Source organism: Rhagoletis pomonella, unplaced genomic scaffold (assembly GCF_013731165.1).
Source record: "Rhagoletis pomonella isolate Grant_MI unplaced genomic scaffold, Rhpom_1.0 Rhpom_scaffold_00007, whole genome shotgun sequence".
Classification (NCBI taxonomy): domain Eukaryota; kingdom Metazoa; phylum Arthropoda; class Insecta; order Diptera; family Tephritidae; genus Rhagoletis; species Rhagoletis pomonella.
Window position 1 is genome coordinate 62,412,136 of NW_023458561.1, and position 12,333 is coordinate 62,424,468.

At 34.1% G+C, this 12,333-nt stretch overlaps 2 protein-coding genes across 2 annotated transcripts; both read left to right on the forward strand.

The window, feature by feature from the left end:
* The first annotated feature begins 4,488 nt into the window (after positions 1-4,488).
* Positions 4,489-7,595, forward strand: LOC118743289 (solute carrier family 35 member F5). Its single transcript, XM_036475873.1, has 9 exons — positions 4,489-5,109; positions 5,180-5,320; positions 5,527-5,580; positions 5,648-5,881; positions 5,939-6,121; positions 6,177-6,327; positions 6,390-6,549; positions 6,616-6,867; positions 6,949-7,595. The coding sequence occupies exons 1-9, from the start codon at positions 5,020-5,022 to the stop codon at positions 6,995-6,997; spliced, it is 1,314 nt and encodes a 437-aa protein (XP_036331766.1). The 5' UTR covers positions 4,489-5,019; the 3' UTR covers positions 6,998-7,595.
* Positions 7,596-9,045: 1,450 nt separating this feature from the next.
* LOC118743290 (peptidyl-prolyl cis-trans isomerase 5) lies at positions 9,046-12,080 on the forward strand. Its single transcript, XM_036475874.1, has 3 exons — positions 9,046-9,536; positions 9,793-9,917; positions 11,409-12,080. Exons 1-3 carry the CDS (start codon positions 9,447-9,449, stop codon positions 11,809-11,811), a joined length of 618 nt encoding a protein of 205 aa, XP_036331767.1. The 5' UTR covers positions 9,046-9,446; the 3' UTR covers positions 11,812-12,080.
* Positions 12,081-12,333: the final 253 nt, after the last annotated feature.

Genomic DNA, 12,333 nt, shown 5'->3' on the forward strand with positions numbered 1-12,333 from the left:
AAAATTAACATTTTGACCAAATAAACTAAACAGAAAGAAGGTAAACTTACCAGAGGTTCAACATGTTAGAAATAACGTTTCTTATCAATTTTCGACTACTAATGGCAGAAAGCTTAACCTTTTTTTTCATAGCAAAAATCTGCTAATAATTGGAGGGTCTGGATTGACCTTCATTAAAAAACAGGACATTTTAAGTGTGGACCAGGACATCAGGGCAATTTGTATAAATCAGGACAAATCCTGGAAAACCAGGACGTCTGGCAGCCCTATCTTATGGCTAACTCCGTCCATACTTCGCCTCATTTTTATTTCTTCGACTACTATGTAATACAAAAAAAGCATCACACCTTATCGTCAGCAAAAAGCAAACAATGAAACAATTGATTTAGTAGTTGCTGTTATCGCAAGCAAAATTTATCAAATACCCAGCCGCCATATATCAACAGTGCATAATTAAATCATACATAGAATTTGCATTTTACCCGCTAATTGGAAGTATGAGTTGCGCAGTAATATGTATTTATGTATACATATGTACGATGTGGTATTGAACAGGTAACAACGGCAAAAGAGCAGATTATTTTTCGTGCCTTTAGCCTCTGAATTGCAATTTTTGTTTACATTTTACTTTAAAATTACAAAATTTAGATCTTTTTTGTCATTTTAGAGTACAAAATCAACCACAAAATACACAAAGCAGATAATTTTTGCTCTTATACGCGCCCTTGCGCGGCGCAGTTAAATTACAACTTCAATTTCTTTGCGCTCCCTCTCCTACTTACCTATATCTCGCTGCGTCATTTAATTAATGGGTTATTCCATTGTGACTGCTGGGATATTTTACTCCCGAATGTATTCAATTGTGTATTATATCTATGCCGTCTTAACTTATTCAACAATAAAAGATATTTTTCGGCATACATATGTACATATGTATGTATGTAGATTAAAGTGGTCCAAAAATGTATGTAAAAAAAATAAGGTCGGATTTTTAATGCCGGCACCCCCTAGGATTGTTCTATATCGAAAAAAATATACCCCTATTTTTTATATTGAAAAAAAAAAAAATAAAAATAGGGAGTGCTCAAAGCGCTCAAAGTTTTCCATGTATTTTATATGGGGGAAAAAACTTTTCGTAGAAATAGTGTAGTGTTCTTGAAAATCAACAATTTTCGATCGGAAAACTTTTCTTATCTTCAGGAGATTTCCAGTAATAATACGCAATTGTCTTTTTAACCATTTTTTCATAGTAACTATATTTTATAGGTCCTCCAAAACCCCTAGAAAATGCAATGGAAAAATCTTTTATCATAAAAAATGGTTAAATAAACAATTGGATATGGAATACTGGAAGTCTCCTGAAGAGAACCACAGTTTTCCGATTGAAAAATATTGATTTTTAAGAGTTTTATACCATTTTTACGAAAAATAGTTTTTTCTCCATATAAAATACATGGAAAACTTTGAGCGCTTTGAGCATGTCCTAAATATTTTTTGATTTCAAAATAAAAAATAGAGGTATATTTTTTCGATATAGAACAATCCTAGGGGGTGACGGCATTAAAATTCCAACTTAATTTTTTTTGGACCACCCTAATGTATAACTAGTGTATAAAATTCCTTAAAAAAATACCAAACGATTTCTATGTTCTTTGTAACTATCATTTGAATGAGTGTGACTGGTGGTGACTGAAAATCCCTCTATTTTACCTTTGCGCACTCAGAAACGAAGTTTGACCAAAATACTTAATTTTGAAGGCAAATTTTTTGTGTTGTAAAATATATACTATACGCTTTTGTTTTTAATAAAAATTAGGCTGATACATCCATCATAGAATAATTAAATAATATTTAAATTTGTGACTAGTGGGACAGATCCATGTGACTGGTATAAAGTAATTATATATGAAGTAAAAGTTTCCATAGACAAAAGCTACAGCTTCTCTTAATTTGTTTAATATATTTATTTCAACGGACTAATTATATGTGGTCATTTAGCAAAAAGTTACTACTGAAGTAGGGATAATTAAAGCATTTTAAAATGTATGCCGTTTCCCTCTTTCACATGGAATGACCCTAATGACGCTTTATTGTGCAGACGCATTTAAATAGAAATAGAAATACAGAGTAGGTAGTATCCCTGTAGGATGTCTTGATAAACTCAGAATGCTAAATAAAGTAGACCTTAATGCTTTTAACCAGTTGCAAATTTGGTTCAAAACAAGCCCGGCCTTTTCTGTGTTCAATTGCCCTTTTCTGCGTGGAAACCAGCAGTACGTCCAATATAGCGTTCTACTTAACACTGTGCTTTAAATTCGAGCCTCTCAAAGTTTAATTGACTTGCCTAGCATTACACCTGGCAAATCGCCCACCCAACATCACGGATAGCTTTGCTTTTTCAGACTATATTTGGTCTACTTACAAAACCACTATTCTTAAGGCGGGACTCATCATTCGTGTTCTGAACTAAAGTTGAAGTTGAGTTAGCAACTCAAAAGCGTTCAGAACTTTTTTCAGTTGCTCTTCCAGGGAGAGAAACACAACAACAACCACTTGCAAGAAAAGTTCTGAAGTAGAACAATGAATTCGCCTTTATGGTTTTAATTTGTGAACAATTAGCTCCATCTTTCCTGCAGGTATATTCCGTAAACGTATGTATGTACATTAGGGTGACTCTTACACATCTTTTGAGTGAGATACATTTTTCTGTACTACTCTTCAGTTGCACGTTTAATGCACCTACACCCAGAAAAAACATTCCTTGATGCTAGGAAAAAAGTATATTGTTCTAAGGAAATTTTACCTTGAAATGGCTCCAATGACATGGCTGCCTTAATATGAGTAAACGATTTGACTCAGTTTAAGGAAAAAAACAATTCTATAGTTTTAAGTACTATTTTCTTTCTTCTTAGGAAAAATTAACTTGCCGTGAAAGGAATAAGTATGTCATTTTACTCGCTGCGCTCAAATAGTCGCAATGGCTGACAGAGCAAAGCTCTGGAGCGCTGGTCGAAAGATGCAAGGTTCGATTACCAGAGCAGGGAATTTTTGTTAAATATTTTATTTTTATTTTTTATCTATTTTTTATTTTAATTTTATAAATTGTATTTAGAAAAATGTATAATTAATTTTTTATGATATTTGGGTATTTAGGTACCATATGCAATTAATTTTGCAATTTGTAATTTATATTTAAATTGTAATAATTGACTTATCTTACTCTAACCACCTCTAACCGGACTCGATGCTGCGATCTCAGAACCAGAGGCAGTAATGTTCACGCGACGCCACAGCCGACGTTTGCCAGGAAATCAATTAACTTCGTCTTAACAGCATAGACAAAATTATTACTTATATTGAGTAAATTTACTTGCTCAAATTAATGACGCACTATTTTTAGTATGAACCTGAATTAGGGAAATACTTCCCAAAATGGGGAACTTTTTCGTAATATTAAGAAAAAAACAGTAACTCTAAAATAAATAGAATGTTTTCTTGTTTTAAGGAAATGCTTTTTTCTGAGTGTACACATGAGGAAAACGATATGTGCGCGACGCTAAATCTATTTATAGTGAACTTCCCTTGTCAGCTTTGTATTTACACATCAGTCTGTTTTAAAAGCGTTCCAAAACTTTAACTAGGACCCACTATTTAAAAGGTGGTATATAATAATACAGTTTATGGACATATATATGGGTACGATCTTATAAGAGCCACCCTAATGTGGATATATTCACACATTCATTCGTGGGTGCTACTTTGATAAACAAGCAAACCTAACGATTTTATCATTTTAACACAAAAGGAAGTTTTCTAATTTACAAAAATTCTTTTGTCATCGTTGCCATTTTATAGCCAATATTTTATAATTTTTTTTTAGGTTTCTTTGTGTATAGGCAATTGCGTTGTCTATACGGCGGTAGTTACTAAAAAATTCATTCAACGAGCTCTACTGGTGCTGAATGCCGAGTTTCAATTGCTTGCAAAATTCACCAAATAAAAAGTTTATCTTACCACAAGGAAAAATATGGAACAGCATAGGAACTCGCAGAGTCTGTTGATTAAGACCAGAAAAAGAAAATTTCTTAAATGAAAATATTACAAAGACTTGGGTGAATCAAGCGTTCAAAACGTGTAATTTAAGTATTTGGTATAAGTTAGAAAGAGGTATAACGCCAGCGTAAAATCTTCTTCAAGAACTTCAACGAAAAAAGTTGAGCGCATCTTTGTCAGCTCATTGCATCATCATTTTTTTATGTTTATATTTGTCTGGCATTTTATATGACCGAACCAGTTTAGTCATTTTATTACTATGAATCATCAAAAATCAATATAAACTTAGTATGTAAGTATGTATTTTTGCAGTTATGATAAGGTGATGATGTATTTAGCGTCCTTGGATTTTAGAAATTTAGAACTTATTATTCTTAAATCTGTTATTCCCCTGCAGTAAACTCAAAGGCTCCACTTTTTGATTAATATCCTTTTTGCTTGTATCCTTTTTCAGATGCCTGCTAAGAACAAACTACACTTAAAAAATACAATATATAGCAGCGCTTTTCTTGGCGCCAATATGTCAATATTTTAAAGCAATGGCAAAGTGTATGAACTCGAAGCATAATAAGAATGAGAAACAATCGCATTCACCCAATTTTAAAAATGAAGCTTAAACACTTGCTGATTAATCAAAAGCTTAATTAAAAAATTAAAAAATCTCGAAAAAGAAGCAACCGCTTAAATAATATAAAAAGTACAAGGGACAGTATAAAAAAAGTAAACGAGACGGCAGAAAAAGCGCTAAATTTTCGTAAAAGAAAACACAAAAAAAATCAAAAGCATAATACTCAAATTCTGCCCAACCGCCTGCCACAGTCGAAAGTAGACGGCTGGAGGTTGGTGCATACAAAATTGGGTCAAAAGTTGAACAGCTATACGAGCGCGTCGCCCCACTCTGCACGCCGGCGAGCCGACGCCGACGCCGACGGGGACGCCAACGCAGTGTGTTGTGTAAAAGGGAAAATGTTAAGCAAAACACAAAAGCTCATACTTGGCATCATAATATTGTTACTGGTCGATGTAATTTGGGTATCATCCAGTGAACTAACAAAGGTACATACATATATTCAAATAATTATATGTATGTATGCTATTTAAATAATTTCACTTTATCTTTCTTTAGTTTCTTTATGAAAATGAGAAGTTCGATAAGCCATTCTTTTGCACTTACTTTAAGACTTCGATGTTTGCCATTTATTTGGTTGTAATCGGCTTGGTGACACCTTGGCGAGAGTCTTGTGAACGTCAAAATGGCAGCTACACGGTGCGTATACACATGTGCGATATACAATTCTACATCAATGATATTTTATTTATATCGCCTTGAATTTCACTCAAGGCTTGATGGACTTCAAAAAGCAATGTCAGAGCCATTTCTTGTTTTGTCGGACCTCGCGCCGCTTTTTATTTTAAAAACATATAAGATAAAATAATTGAATTTGTAGTATTGATGCTGTTTCTATATTATAGGTTATGGATCAAGTGGCGGATGATGAGAACTATTACGCAACCAATCCCTCACTGGTATTTTACCCAAAACTGCATTACTTTTTCAATTTACTAAATTAAAAATCTATCCGTTTGCTTTCAGAGTGATCCCACATTCATTCCGATACGCTCGAGTGGAGCCATATCTGGCACAGAGAGCGATGATTCCAGCATTCGTAGCGTGCGTTTTAGTAAAATGGCTGAAGTGCGCGAAATGTCTGCACATGAAGCAACGGAAGCGTTAATGGCGCGGCTTTCCTATGCTGCTAGCATGCGCATACGCAGACAAAAGTCACATCATAAGACCGCTAAGACAGCGCTACTCTTCTGTGTGCTGGTAAGTGGAGTTCTCAAAACTCTGTTCTCCATATAACGTTTTCCTATTTTATTACAGTGGTTTATTGCAAATTATTTTTTCCAATTATCACTCGAGTTGGGGGAAACAGCAATGGTAACTTTACTGAGCTCCTCATCTTCCTTCTTCACACTTGTGCTAGCGGCTTTCTTTCCTTCCTCTGTAGGTGATAAATTTACAATAACCAAATTTATTGCAGTTGCTATGAATATTGGTGGAATTGTGAGTAATCGGCAATCGCTTTTAGCAAAGTTATTAAATTCAATTTTTTTTTTAGGTCTTCGTTACTATTTCTGATATACATGAAGCAAGATTTTCTCGTGGTGCTCTTTTGGCGCTATTCAGTGCTTTCTTCTATGCCGCTTATCTAGTTTTTGTAAAACGAAAAAGCGACACCGAGGAAAAAGTTGACATTCCACTCTTTTTTGGTGAGTCTCTGTCTTTTTATTTATTTATTCCTTGACCGATAAATTTTTCTTGCTATTTACAGGCTTCGTTGGTCTCTGGAATCTTTTACTTATGTGGCCAATATTCCTTATTTTAAATTTTCTAAAAATCGAACAGTTTGAGCTACCAAATCAAAATCAATTCGCGATACTGTTTTTAAATGGTTTAGTTGGTACTGTGATCTCGGAAGCGCTTTGGCTATGGTATGTTGATCGGAATATTGATTCGCAAATAACTCTTTAGCTAATTTTATATATATTCATCAACAGGGGCTGCTTTCTCACCTCTTCCCTTATTGGCACTATTGCCATGTCTCTGCAAATACCACTATCCATTGTCTTTGATGTTGTTTTAAAGAGAAAGCCATATTCGCCTATGTTTTATATGGGCTCAATACCCATATTTTTGGCGCTAATATTGGTGGCATTGTTAATGCGCAACGATGACTCTGATCCATTAATGAGGCTGTTTAAGGTCATATATCGGAAATCGTGCCGTTGTCGCAAACCAAATATAGTCAGGTGGGTAATAAAAGGCATCTAAATATGCACTTGTTAAATATAGCTTTTTCTTCTCTTGTTTTTAATATTATTTTCGTTTAGAATAAACGATGAGGAACAGCAGGAATCGCTTATTGGCAGTAATGACTGAACTCACTTCCAGACATTTTGCTCACACTATATATAATGGAATATGTTTGTGAATATGTAGCGATATCATCTTCTAGCTCCTCTGTAGAAAGAAGGAACGTTTTTAAAAACAGTTTCATTCTAAATTGCTCAGAAAGCAAAACAACAATACTCTGGCTGTATTTCGAGTTTAATTCGAATTTTTATTATGAGAAAATACAAATCGCACAAATAATTTATTTCCCTAATATGTAGGTAGTATTCCCTAATATTTGCGCTCCAGGCGGTCTTAGGTTTCTCATTAATTTTATTTTATTTAGTAAAAACATTTTTCTTCCGATTTGTAAATAAACTTTCATAATTAATTGTGATATTATCGCAGACGCAACTTTTGCAAATATGTTGTACTCAATTATAATTTTTTAATACCAATAATTATGTGTGTCTCTTAATTTAGCTCATCACTACATATATGTATATTAGTTTCTTATTTTTTTACGAATGCGATTATTGGTTTTTGTCAGTTTTATTAGCGATTTTTAAAACTAGATAAATAAATATGCCTATATACCTATGTTCACTGCTAGTAATCTCATTATGTAGACTTCAAAGATACAATTTTTAACTGTATTTATACTGTGTATAGTTGTAGCTTGTTAAATTATGTAATCTATTTACAAAAGTTTACATGTATAGCGTATTTAACAATAAAAACAATAATACTAATAATCATTAAACTAAGGAATAAAGCAAATAAAAATTGAAGGTTGAGTAATTGATCTTTTTAGGTAGTTTTGGGGAATATTGCTGAAAGTGACTTCACTTACCCAGAGATAACAATCTGGGTCTTTCCGGTTACGTAAAATCGCCTGTCGGGGTCAAAACGTCGTCAGTTGGCTTAATTTGACAAATATTTGTAAGTATGGAATTTATTTATGTTTGATTTGACACCATGCCAATACCGATTTATTCAAAGTATTGAATGCATGTCCACATATATATATTACTCCATAGAAAATTTAAAAACCAAACTGGCAGAGTTCTGTAATAGACGTTCCCACGACAGTCGGGTCTACGTAACCGGAACGACCCAGATTTATATCTGGCCAAGGACTGTCACTCCAGCAACACTCCCCAAAAAGTCTTTGGGGAATTTGTATGCTGCTACAACAACAACAACAACAAGTTCTGTAATAGAAGTACTAGTAGTGACTTTTTGAATAAAATATATACATACAGTGTATTTTCGGCAAAACATCGTTTTATTACTCAACATAGGAAATAGTCACAGGGTCCACTTATGGAAGGCAGTTGAAGGGAGCAGTGTTGCATTTAAAGTTTTTGTGCGGAAAATTCAAAAAGTTACTGACTTTAAATTACTTTCATACTTTTACTTTTTGTATAACAGCATTTAATTTGATAAAATTTTTCCTGTACTTATTTGTTTGTCGATAGTCCTCTGCAATAACAACACAATTCAAGATTTAAAATATAAAAACTTACTACTGTTAGGTGTCTCAAGAGACATGAGCCTTATCCAATCCATGTATAATCCTTACTACTCCGCGATACATATTACAAGTACTTTCTAAGCAAAAAACAAAACCGACTTCCATTCCCATATAAAAGTTGAAGAGTACCGATAATTTCTTTATGATCCAATGATAGGATCTAAACTAAATTAGTATGGGACCACCTCTGAGGTACTACCGTTCCTTTAAAAAAAAGAATTATATAAATCGGTTAACGGGGCCCGAAGTTATGCGGTAACATACACAGAGAAAAATATTCCGACCGATTGATAACCTCCTTTTTTGGAGGCGGTTAAAATGTTTATGTTTTATTTATTTTATAAAATACTTACATAACATTAACAATTATAATATAAACCATAAAACAGCGCTAGCAGCAGAGGCTTTCGGTTAAAAATAAAAATGAATCCAATTTGAAAACGGAAAAAGGGCTAAAACGATTGCATGCGGTAATCGATAAATGAATAATATCAAGAATACCGACGAACAATATGGCAGCCTCGCAAAATAATCATTTTCCGACCGCAAACAACCATCGCTAGCAAACAAAAACAACACTGAGGATAAACTACCAAGAACGCCAACTTTTTGTTTATCAATTTTTCTTTGTGATTCTTCTTCGAAAGCATATTCTCAACGCGCCTGACTACGTGTCGCTTCCCCATTCCACGAGAACGACAGAAGAAAGAATCTCGGAGCCCAATATCTTCATTGTGTGTTGCTGCGTGTGTTCGTATATTTTCTCCCAAAGATTCCACACTCGGCTAGAGAGGCACAGTCAACAGCAACGAAGCGACTGGTAGCGGTAGTGGTGGCTCTTCACATCACCTGCATGTTCATTTATTTGCCAACTGCTGACGACATCGGAGGCAATTTGGGATTCGAGTTGGAGAAAAAATTATAAATTTTTCTATACTGTTTCTTAGTGGAAACCGCAACATGAAGCTGTATTTGGGATTTGGCCTAATCGCGCTAATGGCCGGTATTGTTGTGGCTGATGAAAGCAAGGGACCCAGAGTAACCGATAAGGTATGCATAATTAATAAGTAATAAATTTTTCAAAATGGTAGCCAAATGCTCTAAGGGTAGCTAATATGTTCTCATAAATTTGCATCGTTGTTGGCACACATTCAAGAGGATTTGCTTAATTATAACGTAATATGTGACATGTGTCTCCCACATTTCCGTTGTACAGCTTGGCTCTTTGTTGGATAAAATTTTTCTAACAAACTTATATTTTTGTATATATGTACGTATGTATGTATGTGTATTCTTTATTGTTTAGGTTTTCTTTGATATCAGCATTGGTGGTGAACCAGCTGGACGCATTGAGATTGGTCTCTTTGGCAAAACAGTGGAGAAAACAGCACGCAATTTTAAAGAACTCGCTGAGAAACCAGAAGGTGAAGGGTGAGTTAGCTAAAACATGAATATATATGTACATATATATGTATGCTTATGTATGGATAAACAACTTTTTGCCAACTTCCGAATATACATTGAATGCACATTGTTCTAAAAGTCTAACGAATGGCTTTTGTTAAGGGATATTTGCAATGAAATGAATAGTCTTAAGTCGGAGTATTCATTGAGGTTAGGTTTTCAAAAGCAGACTTAATGAAATGCTTGAGAATCACATTTGGGCCGGTGGAATGCAACTACTTGTAGTTTTGTTTACGCTGTATAGCTAATTTGGTCTCTCTGTATGTGTTTTTCTAAGTGCAATGTTGATTAGCATATTAAATTTCACCTGGAAAGAAATTTATTTTGGCACACAGTCAAATGAAGTTTGGGAACTTTGTCTACCTCACTATGCATGTCGTACTATTGCAATATTTAAATATTTAAAATGTATCAATTAATCATATATGTAGACCAATAAAAAATAAAAATAAATGCATTCTTAAATATTTAAATATCAGTCGTATTGAGTGCACATTTTTTAAAGTATCGGCTGAGTAGAATATGTATTAGTTTTTTTATTCCATCAGTTGCTTATCGGTACAATTTTAGTCAGTGTTTTATGTTACAGATGCTTTACTCTTTTATGTTTTAACATCAAGTTATTAGTTTTTGTTTGGCTGTGCCAGCCATTCAATTTGATGAGCGCCCACCCTCCTAGTAGTAGTATTAGTAAAGTAGATATGAATGTAGCCCTTATCCGTCAGACTTTAAAATTAAGAATTTCCCAGTCCCTTGCGGTAAAATAAATTTTAGCAAAAAAACCGTATCATATTTTCTTAAGGAGATATCTCAAATCCACGTTTGGAGCAGAGGTTATCGTCTCTTCAGTTACGAACGCTCTATAGAATGAGGTTAAGCAACTATCGCAACGACTTCGAGGTGAAGAATTTAAATTAATTTCACTTTACGCAATTAAAGATACTCGTATATTACTTGTGCGTAGATTTCTATATTCACAGCCAATTGCCTTAGCAATGCGAATGTGCACTGCTGCTCTTAATCGTAAGCATTTAATACAAATAAAAAAATAAATGGATCCCAATTGATGTTTGCAAACAATAATTGAGTGTTGAATTGACGTTAAGTACGCTATACACAATAAACGCTATTGTACTAAAAATAATAAAAAGCAGCAAGCAAATTTACCCGGCCATTGGGTCAGCCGGGCACTGCCAGGTATTGTCATAATATGTATTAACTATACATACATACATATAATAAGTAAATAGTATTTATTTACTAAATACATTGAATTTATTGTTATACTAGTAAATACAAATAAGATATAACATTGTTCATTTACATTACACTGCAGTGGTTAGGTGTAATGAACTCATAGACCACCTCAACTTGTATTATTACTATTAGTTACTTAGCCTATTTTTACAGCATTGAGCATATCCTATATAAATTTTTGTTTTGTTTATTTACTTGCAGCTACAAGGGCAGCAAATTCCACCGCGTTATCAAGGACTTTATGATTCAAGGTGGGGATTTCACCAAGGGCGATGGCACTGGCGGGCGTTCGATCTATGGTGAACGCTTCCCCGATGAGAACTTCAAGCTGAAGCATTATGGCGCCGGCTGGTTGAGCATGGCCAATGCTGGCAAAGATACCAATGGTTCACAGTTCTTTATCACGACCAAGGCTACCGAATGGCTGAATGGACGTCATGTCGTTTTCGGCAAAGTATTATCCGGCATGGATGTTGTGCGTAAAATAGAGAGCTCTGAAACAGATGGACGTGATCGTCCCACCAAAGATGTGGTTATTACCGATAGCGGTTCCTTACCTGTGCCTGAACCATTTGCCGTCTCGAAGACTGATGCTACCGATTAAGTGTGAGCAAATCGCGTACTAAATGCACGTACACATACAAATTCGCATTAAGAACAAGAAAAGTACGAGTATTTAGAAAGCTGAGGCGAGTGAAAGCAGTTGGCGAAAGAAATAAGAAATGTTAACATTTGCATAATGCGAGAGTTGAGATTATACAATAAAAATAATTAAAAACGAAAAGCAATTTTATCAGTGTTATAGCAAAAAGAAAAAGAAAAGTTAAAAGGCTTAAATATTTACATAAATTAAAACTTAATAGTTTCTCAACACTTTTGAGTTTGCCAAAAGAAAACTTCGCCAGATTTAAGAATTCCTTATTGCATTAAGAAATGAAACTTTGCATTTATCACATTGTACTAACATTTTAAGATTCATCAACGTAATTAAAAAATTAAAACACATAAAAATAACACAGTATTTAATTGAGAAATTAGAAAGTGGGGATTTACCGCAAAGCAGATGGCAAAATAAATAATGTTGACCAATATTTGCGGTCAGACAATTCATAATTTGATGCATTCA

What these genes read in the sequence shown, in the direction of transcription:
- LOC118743289 (XM_036475873.1), top strand. Translation starts at nt 5,020, where the DNA reads ATGTTAAGCAAAACACAAAAGCTCATACTTGGCATCATAATATTGTTA. An exon ending in CTATGAATATTGGTGGAATT is followed by an intron (nt 6,122 to 6,176) that starts GTGAGTAATCGG and finishes TTTTTTTTTTAG; the next exon opens with GTCTTCGTTACTATTTCTGA. An exon ending in CGCAAACCAAATATAGTCAG is followed by an intron (nt 6,868 to 6,948) that starts GTGGGTAATAAA and finishes ATTTTCGTTTAG; the next exon opens with AATAAACGATGAGGAACAGC.
- LOC118743290 (XM_036475874.1), top strand. Translation starts at nt 9,447, where the DNA reads ATGAAGCTGTATTTGGGATTTGGCCTAATCGCGCTAATGGCCGGTATT. An exon ending in GACCCAGAGTAACCGATAAG is followed by an intron (nt 9,537 to 9,792) that starts GTATGCATAATT and finishes TTTATTGTTTAG; the next exon opens with GTTTTCTTTGATATCAGCAT. An exon ending in GAGAAACCAGAAGGTGAAGG is followed by an intron (nt 9,918 to 11,408) that starts GTGAGTTAGCTA and finishes ATTTACTTGCAG; the next exon opens with CTACAAGGGCAGCAAATTCC.